Source organism: Enoplosus armatus, chromosome 20, assembly GCF_043641665.1.
Source record: "Enoplosus armatus isolate fEnoArm2 chromosome 20, fEnoArm2.hap1, whole genome shotgun sequence".
Lineage (NCBI taxonomy): Eukaryota > Metazoa > Chordata > Actinopteri > Centrarchiformes > Enoplosidae > Enoplosus > Enoplosus armatus.
In genome coordinates this window covers 6631022-6644785 of record NC_092199.1, presented here as the reverse complement: position 1 = coordinate 6644785, position 13764 = coordinate 6631022, and the positions used below count along the sequence as shown (strand labels likewise).

Below are 13764 nucleotides of genomic sequence, written 5' to 3'. Positions count from 1 at the left end.
TCTTCATTAAGTGTGCATTGCATTTCGTTGTTGCATTAATTTAATTAATTTTGAGACTTTGAGGCCACCATGTGTGCAAATTTCTGATTTTGGTGATCCCAGTGGTGGTATAAAAAAGAGGTTGACGCTGCCTCTCACTTACTTACACATTGACTTGCTCTATATTAGTTGAGCTTGGAGTCCCATCACTCTGGCCAGACTGAGTTGCTGCAGAAATGTGATGTTGCTGCTTGACGTCATCTACCTGCTGCTAGACATTGCATGATTTTCTGCCTGTTTGGCTCCTCAAACGCCCGGCCCAACCCGACTGAGAGTTGCCTCATGCTCCACTCTGCCTTTTCCTCCTGAAGAATCCTGTTGTCTGGGATTTCCTGTCTAGCTCTCTCTGCAGGTTTACGGCCCACAGGGACTTCATACAAAACATCAAGAGCCTCAGTCTCTTTCCAATGAGCTTTTTCTCTGCTATTCTCTTTCCTCCCGTTTTCCCACCCCTTCCTTCATCGGCATACTGTATTTTCATCTGAGTGTAATGATATGTTATACTCTGCGTGGATTAGTGCAGGTTATTAGTGAACCCAAAGTGTAGAATTACAATCAGTCCAGTGTTTAGATGAGGCTGCTTATAATTGTGGAGAGGGCGTAGACGTGCGCTGGCTAAGTGGATAGGTCTGTAATCTGATTCCTCACTCGTTTCCTCTGATGATAATGTTCTCTGAGTTTGCAGAGCCTTATGCAAGAGGTTATGTATGCTAATGAGCCCCCGGCAAATGATGCTACTGTTTATCACATTTCCAGAAAATCATTTGCATGCCGTACACCAGGGAGAATATGGTCCACTTCCTCATCCTCTTCGTCTTCTTCCTCTGATGGGTTTTCGCTCCCTCACTGCTTCCGAATTGACATCAGTTTACTCTTGGGTATGCAAATACAGGTTTATGAGTAATCAGAGCTGTCATTCAACCCCCACGTGACAAAAATCACTTGGGTTCCTGTGTTAAATTGCACCATCATTGCCTCACATGTCAGGGTTGTGTTTGATGGTTGTCATTTACTCAGCATCTTGCCAGGCTGTCGTTTGTGTTCATTTTGTGATTGCACCTCTTGCCCAGTGAGAATCTCCCTGGGTCTCTGAGCTCCCATTTGTTTGATATGAGACCTAGTCTCATTGGCAGCGATGGCAGGGGCAGTTTTCCATTTTCTGATGAAATATGATGATTTATGCTCGGTTGACAGCGGTTTGTTTGGGATGTTCACTCTCAGCACCTGCTGTGTAGATAACATGCTGAATCAGCTGGACTTGTGACCCAGTTCCAAACAAACACACAGATGCAGCAGTTGATGGCTTTAGAGGCTTTTCTGGCTACTCTTAATGATGGTTTAATTGAGCGCGCCTCACCGTACACTGACTAGGCTGCTCTCTCATGGCTGCACACAGATTAATCCCACCTCCCTTTTGATTGTTTTGTTGCTTTCTCCCCCTGTAGGTACCTTTTGTATCCCAGCGTGGTACCACTGAATTCATTTCCTGGGGTCTTTGTTCCATTGTCAGCTCATGGCTCGTGTTCTGGTGGATTCGCTGGGCTCGTTGGATTGTTCTAGGGATCGCAAAATGCATTGTGGACATGCACGTGTATATGCACATACACTTGATAACAAAACAACACTGGGCTGAATGAAACAGGCTACACATGGCATTTCATGCCCTACACTAAACAGTGAAGTGGTTGGCTGCCTGACTTATGCTATACAAGCTGAACATCAGATACAGACTGTCAGAGGTATTGTATAACTGCACGGTCATTTTTGAGGATGGACTTTGTGGTGGTGTTAAGCAAACAGCCCATGAAAAAGTCAGCGTCGGTGAGGGTCCACTTGACCACTAACCAGTCTTCCAATTTGTGTTTTGCATATGTTGTCATTATTTTTTAGGCATTTCCTCTCGCCACATAATAAAAACATTTTCACTATGATTGCAAGTGTCTTGTAGCCTTTTATAAGTTGCCTTATGTTGCCTTAATAACTCAATTATACTTACAAGATTGTCTGACCTCTTCAATAGCTGACACATGCTGTACTGCTAATTGGAATTCTCTGTAATCAGAGCAGCCTTTGTAACTGTGATGCGACATAAGTCACTGCTTTATTCTTTAATGTGTTTTGCCCTGTACAGAATCAGAAACCCAAATAATCTGGTGGTTATTTTTTTTCAGTTAATTGATTAATTATTTGATCTCAGAAGAATCAATGATAATAGAAAATACCCAGGACTTGCCAAAAATATTTGAATTGCTTTCTTTGCCCGGCTGGTAGTTAAAAAACACAACACGCAAAGTAAAGCTTAAAAAGAAAAGTAGACTTCACTTACTTTCAGACGATCTGTGACAGGAAAGACTGTGTGGGAGATGAGTACATTTTACCTCCATAGCAAAAGACGGAACAAAAACAGAAATGCTTTGTTCAAGATAATTGTCCAACATAACCACTTAAGAGCTAAATGGTAACAAAAAAAAAACACATTACAGTGTGCCACATGATATGATAATCATCAGCTCCTCTGATGGCAGGTGATCGTGGGAGAAAACGGTCGATTCACTTGATGTGCCATCAGCATGCTGGGAAGGCTCCAGTGCCTGCGGCGAGGGTCTTTTTTTAATTAAAGCATCATTCACCTCTGGAAACCTCTGTTGAAGCGGCCCTGCATGCATTCCCTCAGCAGGACATGCATACACACACACACACGTGTTTCTCCCTGCAGGTGTCCCCTCAACACAGCCACCTGTCATTCTGTCAGAGTATAGGTTGTGTATAGGTTTTGTGTGCACTCGTGTGTGTGTGTGTGTGTGTGTGTGTGTGTGTGTGTGTGCGTGGGCCCTTGTAGAGTTTCTCAAAGACAGGTGTCGGTCATGGCTGGTTTGACAGCGACATGTTGTTAATCTCTCACTGAATGAGAGAACAAGTGTCACCAGTCAGAATTTTATCGTTGTTATAACATGACCTTGACATATTGATGGAGCTCTGACAGAAGATGTGAGAGGCTTTGTGTGTGTTGGCTGTTGAATCAATGGCACCAGAGAGAACAGCCTGCATTATGTTGGTAGATCTACAATATAATGTAGTCCACTGACGTCTTTATTGGGCCTAAAAGAAAAGGTTTTTATGCAGTACTGACTACTGATTAGAGTTTTTAATTTTGCCAAGGAGATTTAGATTTTCTGCCCAATTTGTTTTCTCTGTTTGTTTGTTTGCTAGCACGATATCACAGATACTTGTTAACAGGTTTAGTTCAAAATATGCTTTTGTAGTGTTGACCAGAGAACCTCACAAGCGTCTTCGTGTCACCTGTTTGTTTTGTCTGAGAACACCGAAGAAATTTAGGAACATTCCAATATTTTATATTCTCTCAGTCTCCGTCGTGCAATTCTGAGAAAATCTGTTTTCCACCAACGTTGTTGTTTTGGCGTTCTCCGTCATTATTGGTTTCTTTTCAGTGGGTGGTAGAAATGTGTTGATATTACAGCTTCGATGGTGCCAGGCCCAACCATCACTGTGTCAGACTGAGTGGGTGGACATCCTGTGGACGTGTGATGCCTCTACTACACATTGCAATGGCACACAATTAGCGCCACAAGGGAGCCAAACGCTTTATTGCCTTTTTCCTCCTCCTGTAATATCTTCTCCTCTTATATTGTCCTCTCTCATCTTTCTCCAGCAATCTATAACTATGATGCCCGGGGAGAGGAGGAGCTGTCGCTGCAGATTGGAGACACAGTGCACATACTTGAGACATATGAAGGTGAGAACAGGCTTACTGATGACACGCATGATCTAAGCTGACACGCCAATGTCGGACATTATTTTCCTGTCATCACTAGAACATTCTGTTTTGTCAAATCTTTTGTTCACGTGTTAAATAGGATAATATAATGATTATGATGGCGTGTTCCTGTAAATGCAGGCAGTGGCAACCCCACACTCTACACTGTCTGCTAGTGTTTCTTTGAGCGAGTCGAATTATATTCACAGTGTTATTTTCATCATCAACCATTCTTCATTATAAAGTGTTTCATGAAACAGTTTACCTTGTTAAAAAGTTAACTTTAATGCAGGTTTTATTGAGGTTTATTGTGATTCTTCTTGTGTACTTTGTTTGGGAAAAGCAGCTTACATTTAACATAATTCTGCTCTCCATTAGACTGGTACAGAGGACATAGGCTGAGGAGAAAATCCAAAAAGGTGAGTGGCCAGTAAACAAAGGATTTAGACACTGCTATCGGTGCTATGAGGTTCAGTTTTTCAGCTGTTCAACTTCTGTCCCAGTTGTACCATAATGTCTTATCTCTTCCTCTTCTAGGGCATATTTCCTGCTTGCTATGTACACCTGAAAGAGGCCACAGTCGAGGGCAGTGGGTTAGTATTTCTCCACTTCTGCTTTTGAATGACATGTACATTTATAAAAAAAAATTTTTTCACAAGCAAGAAAATCGCTTCTCCTTTCGTTGCATTTGTATGTAAGATGTAAGATTATTGAATTATATTATTATGTATTATGTATTGTTATTATTGTAGGATGAATATTGCAATTATCATTATTTTGGCAAAAAATGCATTGAGCTTAGGACAGCAACAAAAATCAAATAGGAAACAAATAGATAGGAAACAAATAGATAAGACTGACCTCCTGAGAAACTTGTTGCCGAGTTAAAATGTAAGTTGTATGTAGAGAGCCTCGGAGGTTGTTTCAGTGGAAAGATCTGCACTTGATATGATGTGACGTGTGTTTGTTGTTGCACAACTTGTGGCACTGTTTTGTTTTGGTCTGTCTTCTTGGATTTCACTTGCTCAATGCAAAAAAAAGATAAACCCCTAAGTCCTTGAATTCACCTCAGAAACTTGAGGAACAGATTTTTCTTTTTTCCCCCCAGAGAATTACAATTAAATGATTTGAACAAAGCAGTGAAATAAATATGAATTTACTCGGAGAGGACAGGGCAGGAAGGACACAGAATCACTAAATCAGTTTTGTTCACTCACCGCAGGCAAAAGGAGACGGTCATTCCCACTGAGCTGCCCCTCGTTCAGGAGGTTACCACCACACTGCGGGAGTGGGCTACAATATGGAGGGATTTATATGTGGTAAGCAAACCTGTCCTCCCTTGAGTGGAAACACACAATTCAATCTCAATTCACACAACACACACACACATTCATGTCAGATATGTTTTTTTGGGAGATAAGGCTATGTATGGATGTTAGAGGGCAAACAAACATTGTGTCATTAATGTCATTGGGATAATAAGTGACAGTTAATTACAGATATCTCAGTACTGACTTATGTGTGTATATACATACGTATATATATCTATATATATATATATAGATATATATATAGCTATATACAATGTTAATTGAATGTATATTTGACCCTTGTTTATCTTAATTCGATCATTTCAATATGTTGTTGTGTTTGTGTTTTTATTTATTTATTCAACTCTATTTTCATTTATCATTAAGATTTTGTTATCTTTAAATTTATAACAATCAGCTGAAAAAACATTGTAAATACTAAAAATGTGTGAATTATCATATTATCATATTTTACATTTAAAAGTATTTCAAGTAAATTCAGTATTGGTCAGGTGAGTTTTTCTTTTTGGACGCTCTGAATTACTCCGTCTAAGCTGTACACACGTTCATCCGTCTGTTTCCACAGGGGGACAAGCGTGAGATGTTCAACTCGGTCCGTGACATGATCTACGACCTCATCGAATGGCGTTCCCAGATCTTGTCCGGCACCCTCCCCCAGGACGAGCTCACCGAGCTCAAACAGAGAGTCACCTCCAAGATAGACTACGGCAACAAGTGAGGATCCGGTCTTTTAGAGGCTTTTAGCCTTGTCCTTCCCTCCCCACAGCTTATATCCCTTTATCCTCATATCTATCCGGTAGAATGACTCTTGTTGGAATAGGTCAGCAGTGTCAGTCAATAGAAAATGACAGGTCATCACTTAGCTTGAGGACAAACTGGAGGGATTTAGCTTCAGCAAACCCTACTATATTCCATCATGAAATGACAGGTCTTGCTGTATCTGCAGTGAGCCTAGAAAATCGGTTGAAAATGAAAATTATGAAGCTCCATTCTGCTCCTGTGATGAAACTTTGAACCTTTGGCCAGGTAGAGAAATGGCTTCTGCCTCTGCAGAAGCAGGGAGTGATGAGCTGATGAAATGCATTGACTGCATGTTGGCAGCATGCTGGGTTCTGCCCTGACTCCCTCTGTAGAGGAAACAGTTGAACAAAACAGGGGAGCTTTGAAAGAAAACAGTGGAGCTGAGGGAATATTATATGAAGATAAAATGAGGCAAAGGGAGTTAATGTGTGCCGTTTCCTCTGTCACAAATGCAACCACACATTTGCAGTATTCACCTCGTCTCTCATAGTATGCTATGTATGTTTTCATCTCGTTAACTCTCGCACCCACTTTTATGCAAGGTACTTGGATCTCGATCTGGTGGTCAGAGACAATGATGGAAACATACTGGACCCAGAGCTCACCAGCACCGTCAGCCTGTTCAGAGCACATGAGGCGGCCTCCAAACAAATTGAGGACCGGATTCAAGAGGAGAAGGTAAATATAGAGAGGACCTGGTCCTGCCTGTTTGACATTATTTTTACATCTGCAACTAAACTAAGATAAGTAAAAACACATTAGTGTACAGTGTGAATGAACATGGTAAACTGTGTGGTCACATCTTGGTCTCGTTTCTTCTGGATTGAATCTGAGAGTCTGAAATGTTATGCAGATATTCAAGGTCCCAAGACGGTAAATTCTTACTTTGGTGGCACCCTAACTTTTCATCTTGAGCAATCATCATGTCAAACTTTCCTTTTGTGCAGTACTTTGGTTAATGATACCTGCAAAACTGCCATGACCTCAGCTGTACTTATATTAAGTGTTAATTTGCAAATGCTAGTATTCTGACTCGCTAAACTAAGATGGTGAACATGGTATACATTATATATGAAGATATAAGCAGCATGTTAGCATTGTCACTGTGAGTATGTTAAATCACTTCTGTGTCTAAGCAGTCTCACAGAGCCACTTTCATGGCTGTGGTGTTGTTTTAAAAGTTATTTTACTGGTCAACTGTATTTTACTTTATTTACATAATTAATAAAGGCACCCTTGTTTAGATTTGGTTGTTCACATGTGACAATAATCCCACTGCTTCCAAACTGAGAATGAAGATAGTTTGCTTCATAAAGATAACTTGTTTCTTGACTGACTTCTGTCAAGTAACAGAGGCACAGGGTATAAGAATATCAAACAAACGGACAAGTGCATTTCCAGGTAAGAAAAATTCCACAAAATGCACAGCACCCCTGTCAATCTAGAGTGGAGTTTTGGCATTTGAACAACTAATATATATTAGTGGGGAAGATGGGGCCACTCCTGGTACACAAAGATGCTTGACTGCTTCTTCAGAAAGGCGGGAACTCAGCCAGATTCCCTGTCTATTTTACTTGGCATATCTGTGGCATCCCTCACCTGAATGTCAGTTGGCAGTATGTAGGAGTGCCAGACGGTAAGTGCCCTGCAGTTATGTGGTCTCATCTTACGTGACCTTTTCCTCCAGAGGGCTTTCTTGCATATGCATGGGCAATAAGAAAGTGTCCGGGTCAAAGTGATAAATATTAATGATTTGGCCCCAGCATATTTCTGAAGGGCGTCCAGAGAATCACACAATCAGTTCACCTTTTACTGCAGATGCAGATCTGGAGATCAAGCGATTATAAAGGCTTTTTATTCCAGTGTGGAATACATTATAAGGATGGATTTATGGACATTGTTAAATCTTGCTAAATTTTCAGAAAGACACAGAGGCACAGTGGCTGACATTCAATAATCCGGTGTGCATTTGCTAACCACACCCATGTAGAGTATCTCTTTCTTCATATGCTGATGTTGTCCAAGGGATCCTTGGGTCTTCTCCTGGGCTCATTGCTCAAACTACACAGGCCTGAGGTCTACTGTACCTGCATGTGACAAAAAGCTATGAAAGAATTGTCAATATTGAATGCAATACCTCTGTTTCCCTCCGACAGTCTCAGAAGCAGAATATTGATCTGACCAGGCAAGCAAAGTTTGCCTCCACACCAGCGTTTGCCCTCTTTGTGACTCTGAAGAATGTGGTGTGTAAGATTGGCGAGGACGCAGAGGTGCTCATGTCACTCTACGACCCAGTGGAGTCCAAGTTCATCAGGTAAAGCCATGGGTGCATATTGACTTTTCTCTCACACACTCTTTCTTTTCTTTCAAACACAGTTATGATTTAACATCGGGATGTTTTTGGCTTCTTCTAGTATTTTAGTTTTACCTTTACTATTGTTGCACTGACAACTGAATTCCAAGTTTCTATTTCTTGCTAGTGAAAAATTGTAAAGATGATGCACTTGTGTCTTGAACAGCTGTGAAATACCTTTTCTGTACACCCATGTTCTTCAATACTTGGCTGTAGCTCACACAGTGGGGATGCTTTTCATGGCAAACCACTGACGGACACTTGTACGCACATTCACACACATACCATGCAAGAAGGTGACCAGAACCAGTGCAGCCTGCTTCCCAGGGATTTGCTATTGTTTTAGGATTTTGACAACAAATTATCACAAGTAGAGCAGCTCGGCTGATGTTTCTTTTGCATCCAACATCAGTCATGCATTTTGTTTCCCAAGCGGATCAGTGTCTGGATTAACATTGAAGCTTCTGCAGCGTTGAAGGAAACTATAGTTAATGCAACTGATTGCCTTAATTCACTGTATCATAGTTGTTTCAATGTGAATATGAGAAATTGGTGAGAGTCCTGCTTTTATTTCTGTCATCTCTCCCTCACAGTGAAAACTACCTGGTGAAATGGTCAAGTTCAGGTCTGGTGAAAGACATAGACCAGCTTCATAACCTACGGGCGGTCTTCACGGTGAGTGTGTTTTGCTCGTATGTGTGTCCCTGTGTTTTGTGTGTGTTTGCTCGCCTGTGGTAGTCCACTGTTTATTCAGCCATGTTATGAGGCATGTGGGAGCCTGTTTGCGGAGCCTGTATTTGTTAAGCTCTCTCAGAAAGAGCCCCTCTCGCTGTATGTATTTACCAAGGCAGTCACCTCTATCTAATGGAAGCCCAAGGGCGGAAGGGTCAGCGTGCACCCACAGGGAGCACTTTGCTAGTGCTAGTTGGGAGGTATTGCCCACAGGAAATGAATCTGTGGACACAATCACAGATGTTGCTGGAGCAATTTGTGGTGAAACAAAGTTTGCCCTTAACACAAACTCATCTTCACCTAAGAAGGTGCTATGAATTAATCAATGCACCCTAGCATGGCTCTAGCCTAAAAAAAGATTTGTCTACCTAAAGTATAAGTTATCGGCTTAAAGGAAACAGCGGCGGCAGCTTTTCAAAGCTTTTCTTGTTTTTCACTCCTCAGGACTTAGGCAGTGAAGATCTGAAGAGAGAGAAGATCAGCTTTGTGTGTCAGATTGTCAGAGTGGGGCGCATGGAGCTACGAGACAACAACACCAAGAAGCTGACGTCAGGACTGAGAAGACCCTTTGGAGTGGCAGGTAAAGCAGACTGCGCAGACACTCAGTGATAACCTGCTGTTCCAAAAAGAGCTGCAAGGTATGAGTTGTGATACTGAAGTCAGAGGTTACCTTTTAAAAACACTTATTATCTCAGAACTCCTGAGTCCTTGCTCTGCTTGAATATCCCCATGTGCGTAAGCTTTGAGAACGGATGTCTTGTCTTGCCTTACAGTTCAAGGTTCAAGGTAAGTATTATGCCAAAGTCCTTGCCCAGATGAGTAAATATATTTGGCAAAAACTCATAGATATCCAGCTAAAGTAGAATTGGAGTTTGATTTATCTCCTGTTGGCAAGCTGCCAGGCGTATCATAAACTAATTAGATTGGCGTTTTGCCCACAGTTCTCCAACAGAGAAAATTATGCCCCTCTTTTGGTGTCTTTTTCCCAGTGCCACTTAAGGAGAAGGTAAATGACAGCCTGATTTATGATGGCTTATCTTTAGTCCTCATCATCACTGCTGCGGTGCGCAGCATGATGGAGAGCCTGATTTTTGAGATTTGCTTTTTGAGACAGTTGTAAAGGGCTTCGTATGTTTGACCTCTGGCCTGTAGGGTAATAGAGCTGTCACACACATACACTAATATCACTGAAGGTTCAGTGAACCTACTCTGAAGTAAAAAAGTCCCTCAAAATGGAATTCTAAGGCTGCATTCCAAATCAGATCAGCAGCGTGGTGTGGGAGCCTTTGAGCTCTGACGTCGGGTTGTGTTTCTTGAAAAGTTGAATCTGTCTCAACTTTTTTTTTCGCTGCCCCCCACAGTCACCACCGCTGCAGCCTAAACTGACTGCCCACATTCCAAATGAATGGGAGGACGCCTAATGATGTCACAGGGTCCTGGACTAAACCTGTTAATCATCACTTTTGAACTTTAAATGTGTTTTTAAAGTCCGATCAGAGATTTCCTTTCCTCTGCTTTTTGTGACCACCATGTTGGTCACAGAAATCAGAGTTGACTTGATTTCACTTGAGCACAAACATGCTTTCTCTGTCAAAGCCCTGCTTCTGCCTTAATTAGTGCTCATTGAAGAAGAGCCAACATTAGCTGCCCCCCCCCCCCCCCCTGCTGTGGCCTTACCATGTAGTTATCTGGATGTCTTTCACAGCTATGCTATACTCTGCAGGCATTGAGAATGTTTTAACCCTCTCTCCTTGTTTCTCCACAGTAATGGATGTCACTGACATCATAACGGGCAAAATGGACGATGAGGACAAGCAGCACTTTATCCCATTTCAGCCGTAAGTGGATTGTTCAGCTGCACCAAATAAATCACATTCATACATAAGGGTGCATAGAGTTCATTTAAGCTTGGGATAATGTTGCATAAAATTGCGCAGCTGATATAGTTTTGCTCTTAGACCTATTTCCATTATTTTGAGTATGTACAGTATGTCAAAGACACAGCAGTTGTATTTTTTAAAGTCTTGTATCCTTGACACATGGTAAGTGTGTGTGTAGGGGGGGTTTAAGACAGTAGCGCTCCCCTATTCCCTGCTGACTCAATTAAGGCAATCTCATTAACTGCTGCCATTCTCGTAGGACTACGTACAGAGCCAGAGTAACCTTTTCCTTAACGTGATTTCCTGCATAATTGGAAATGCTTCAGATTCAGGCAGTTTAGCTGGCGGATCACCTCACTTAACGGTTTTAACTGTGAGCATAAATCATGGAAATTAGAGCCTTCCAGTGTGAAGAGAAGAACAGGATCTACAAGGGGTTATTTATGTCCAAGTGTGAATATTTGCCACTGAATTTTAACTGATGGGAGTTTTGAAATAGCAGTTCCACAAGCCATTACTGGATGTGTTTTTAAGGCCAGCAGAGGCAGGAAGTGAAGGAGCCTTTTAAGGAAGGTTTGACATAGTGATGTAATATGGACTCCTGGCATCCAAACAGAAATGGAAATGGCTTTCAGAAATGGATATTATAGATCGAAACCTTGCTATAATAGTTTGTTGTTCTTGTTTTGCCCCGACACTCCTTCATTGTAAGTCCAAGACCGAGTTGACCTCATCTCTGGCATGTTGTCTGGAATCAAACCAACTTACATTTAGATAATGCATTTGCAGCAAAATTTCATGTTGTGCTGAAATGAACGATTAGTTGATAGACAGAAACCCCCACTGTGCCCAACTCTTTTATGCAAACACATTCAGAAATTGTATTATTGCAAATTTGAGGGGAAACCTGCCTTGTTCCTGTTGTCCTACAATGTTTTCTCCTGTGACTGTACAAACTTCTGCTGTCCCTTACTCTACTTCCTTGCTTGAATTAGTTTTGGATTCAAGGTTGGAGGCACTGAAGACATTTAGAGGTTCTTTTTCTGCCTCCTCCATGCTGACATCACCACTGTTTTCTCCTCCATGCTCTTCTTCTTCTGCTTGATTAGAGTCCTCTATACTGCAGATGCCATCCCTGCCCACTGCACACATTTCTCTCACAGCTGCCACACATGTGGTGCTTCCCAGATCACATCTGCTACTTTCTTATGCTCTGTACGTCCCTCGTTTCAATCAATCTGGTACTGTCTTCACCTGAAGCCATATGGAGTACAAAACATGATGTTATATTTTAGTTTGCTTTCTCACTAAAGCGGGGTGTTTTGGATTGGGTGAAGTGTGGAGCGTACAGCCTTAGGTATTAAGTTTCCTGCTTTGAAAACATCTTAAGACAGGTCAAGCTTCTCACTGCTACAGTGGCGCTATAAATGCTGACTGGGCATCATTTCCTAAACGATGATTTCTCTGTGTGTCTCTTTCATTACCCATCCTGCCCCACTGTTAACTGCTAACAAGCGGCTTTGTGTCTGTCACGGTATTCGCATCACTCTTCGGTGTGTCTCTCTCTGTTTCTCTCCGTCTCTCTTTCATCCCACTCCCCTCCTCACAACCATCACTTTGTGGCTCTTCTGCCCCTCTCCTCCTCCTCTTCCTCCTTCTCCGCCATCTCTTCTTCTCTGTGGTGTTTGCCTGTTGTGTGCATACTGCAGGCTAGCGTTGGATGACGCCATTCGCCACAAGCAGCTGAACATCTCACGTTTTTCACCCAGGGTGGCAGGGGAGAACGACTTCCTCCAGACAGTCATCAACAAAGTTATCACCGCCAAAGAGGTCAATCACAAGGGCCAAGGTACAGTGCAAGGTTCAGACACAAGAACCAAGGCCAAGGCGAAAACCTGTCGCACTACTCACAGGCTTTTATCAATAAAATGTGTGTCTTATATATGTTATGAAACGGTTATACTAAATGAGGAGCTGATAAAAATCCAACCTGGAGTGTGTGCTGTAATGTTTATGAAGATTTTTAGTCAACTAGGTCATCAAACATTCAGCAGTGCTTAGTTAAAGGCAGTTGGAATTGGTTGACATTAAAAGGAGGGGGAAGCCACACACTCATAACACTGATGCAATATTTTTATTTTGAATTCTATAATCAGTGTTTTGGCACATATTGCCTTCTTCAGGAAAGTGAGGAATGCAATATCTGCCAAAATGTTAATAGAATTAAAAAAACAACAACTAACAAACAAAAGTTTGCATCAGAGTTATGAGTGTGCAGCTTTCACCTCCACTCTACCTGCAAGCCAGCACCTCACTGGAATAGTGTGCACTTTCCTTCAGTTCTACATTGGCATTGATTTCTAATAGAATTGCATGGATTGTGAATTGCTGTTATCTACATAGAAAAAGTTCTTTATTCATCCTTTATTGCTATGAAATATTTTAAACTCTTAACAAATTATAATTAAGGTTACAGGGTAGTATTAAATATGCCAAATGTAACTTTAATTGCATCTTACTGAACTGTTATTTTCTGTCATAACACACACATTATGTATTCATACAGTACCATTACCCCCAACATCCATGCAGGGCATTGAGACTGTTCATCTTGCTAATAAGAACATAATTCTTGTCAAGTGCTCACACTATAAATCACTGCTCATGCTATAAATAGTTGCCCTCGCCACCATGACTGCAGGATCTAAGTAATCCAGCTGTTAATTAAGCTGGTGAGTCTTCAGACTAGATCTTATCAGTGATTTGACATCTGTGGTTAGAAGAACAACATTAGCCAACTAAGGGATTTGTGCTGGGGGAGGGAGGAAACAACATGACAGCCTCCATGGTATT

General features: G+C 41.7%; 1 protein-coding gene across 2 annotated transcripts in view; it reads left to right on the top strand.

Annotated features, from left to right (window-relative positions):
- The window catches only part of dock1 (dedicator of cytokinesis 1), a 164684-nt gene that overhangs the window by 14806 nt on the left and 136114 nt on the right, over positions 1-13764 (top strand). Inside the window, exons 2-12 of one of the 2 annotated variants that reach the window (XM_070927703.1) lie at positions 3710-3793; positions 4193-4233; positions 4352-4407; positions 5037-5133; positions 5711-5859; positions 6489-6624; positions 8103-8260; positions 8893-8974; positions 9476-9611; positions 10797-10869; positions 12681-12760. In XM_070927703.1, coding sequence (XP_070783804.1) covers positions 3710-3793; positions 4193-4233; positions 4352-4407; positions 5037-5133; positions 5711-5859; positions 6489-6624; positions 8103-8260; positions 8893-8974; positions 9476-9611; positions 10797-10869; positions 12681-12760 — 1092 coding nt within the window. Of the gene's footprint in view, positions 1-3709; positions 3794-4192; positions 4234-4351; positions 4408-5036; positions 5134-5710; positions 5860-6488; positions 6625-8102; positions 8261-8892; positions 8975-9475; positions 9612-10796; positions 10870-12620; positions 12761-13764 lie in introns of both variants that reach the window. The other variant, XM_070927702.1, reaches the window with a different exon arrangement.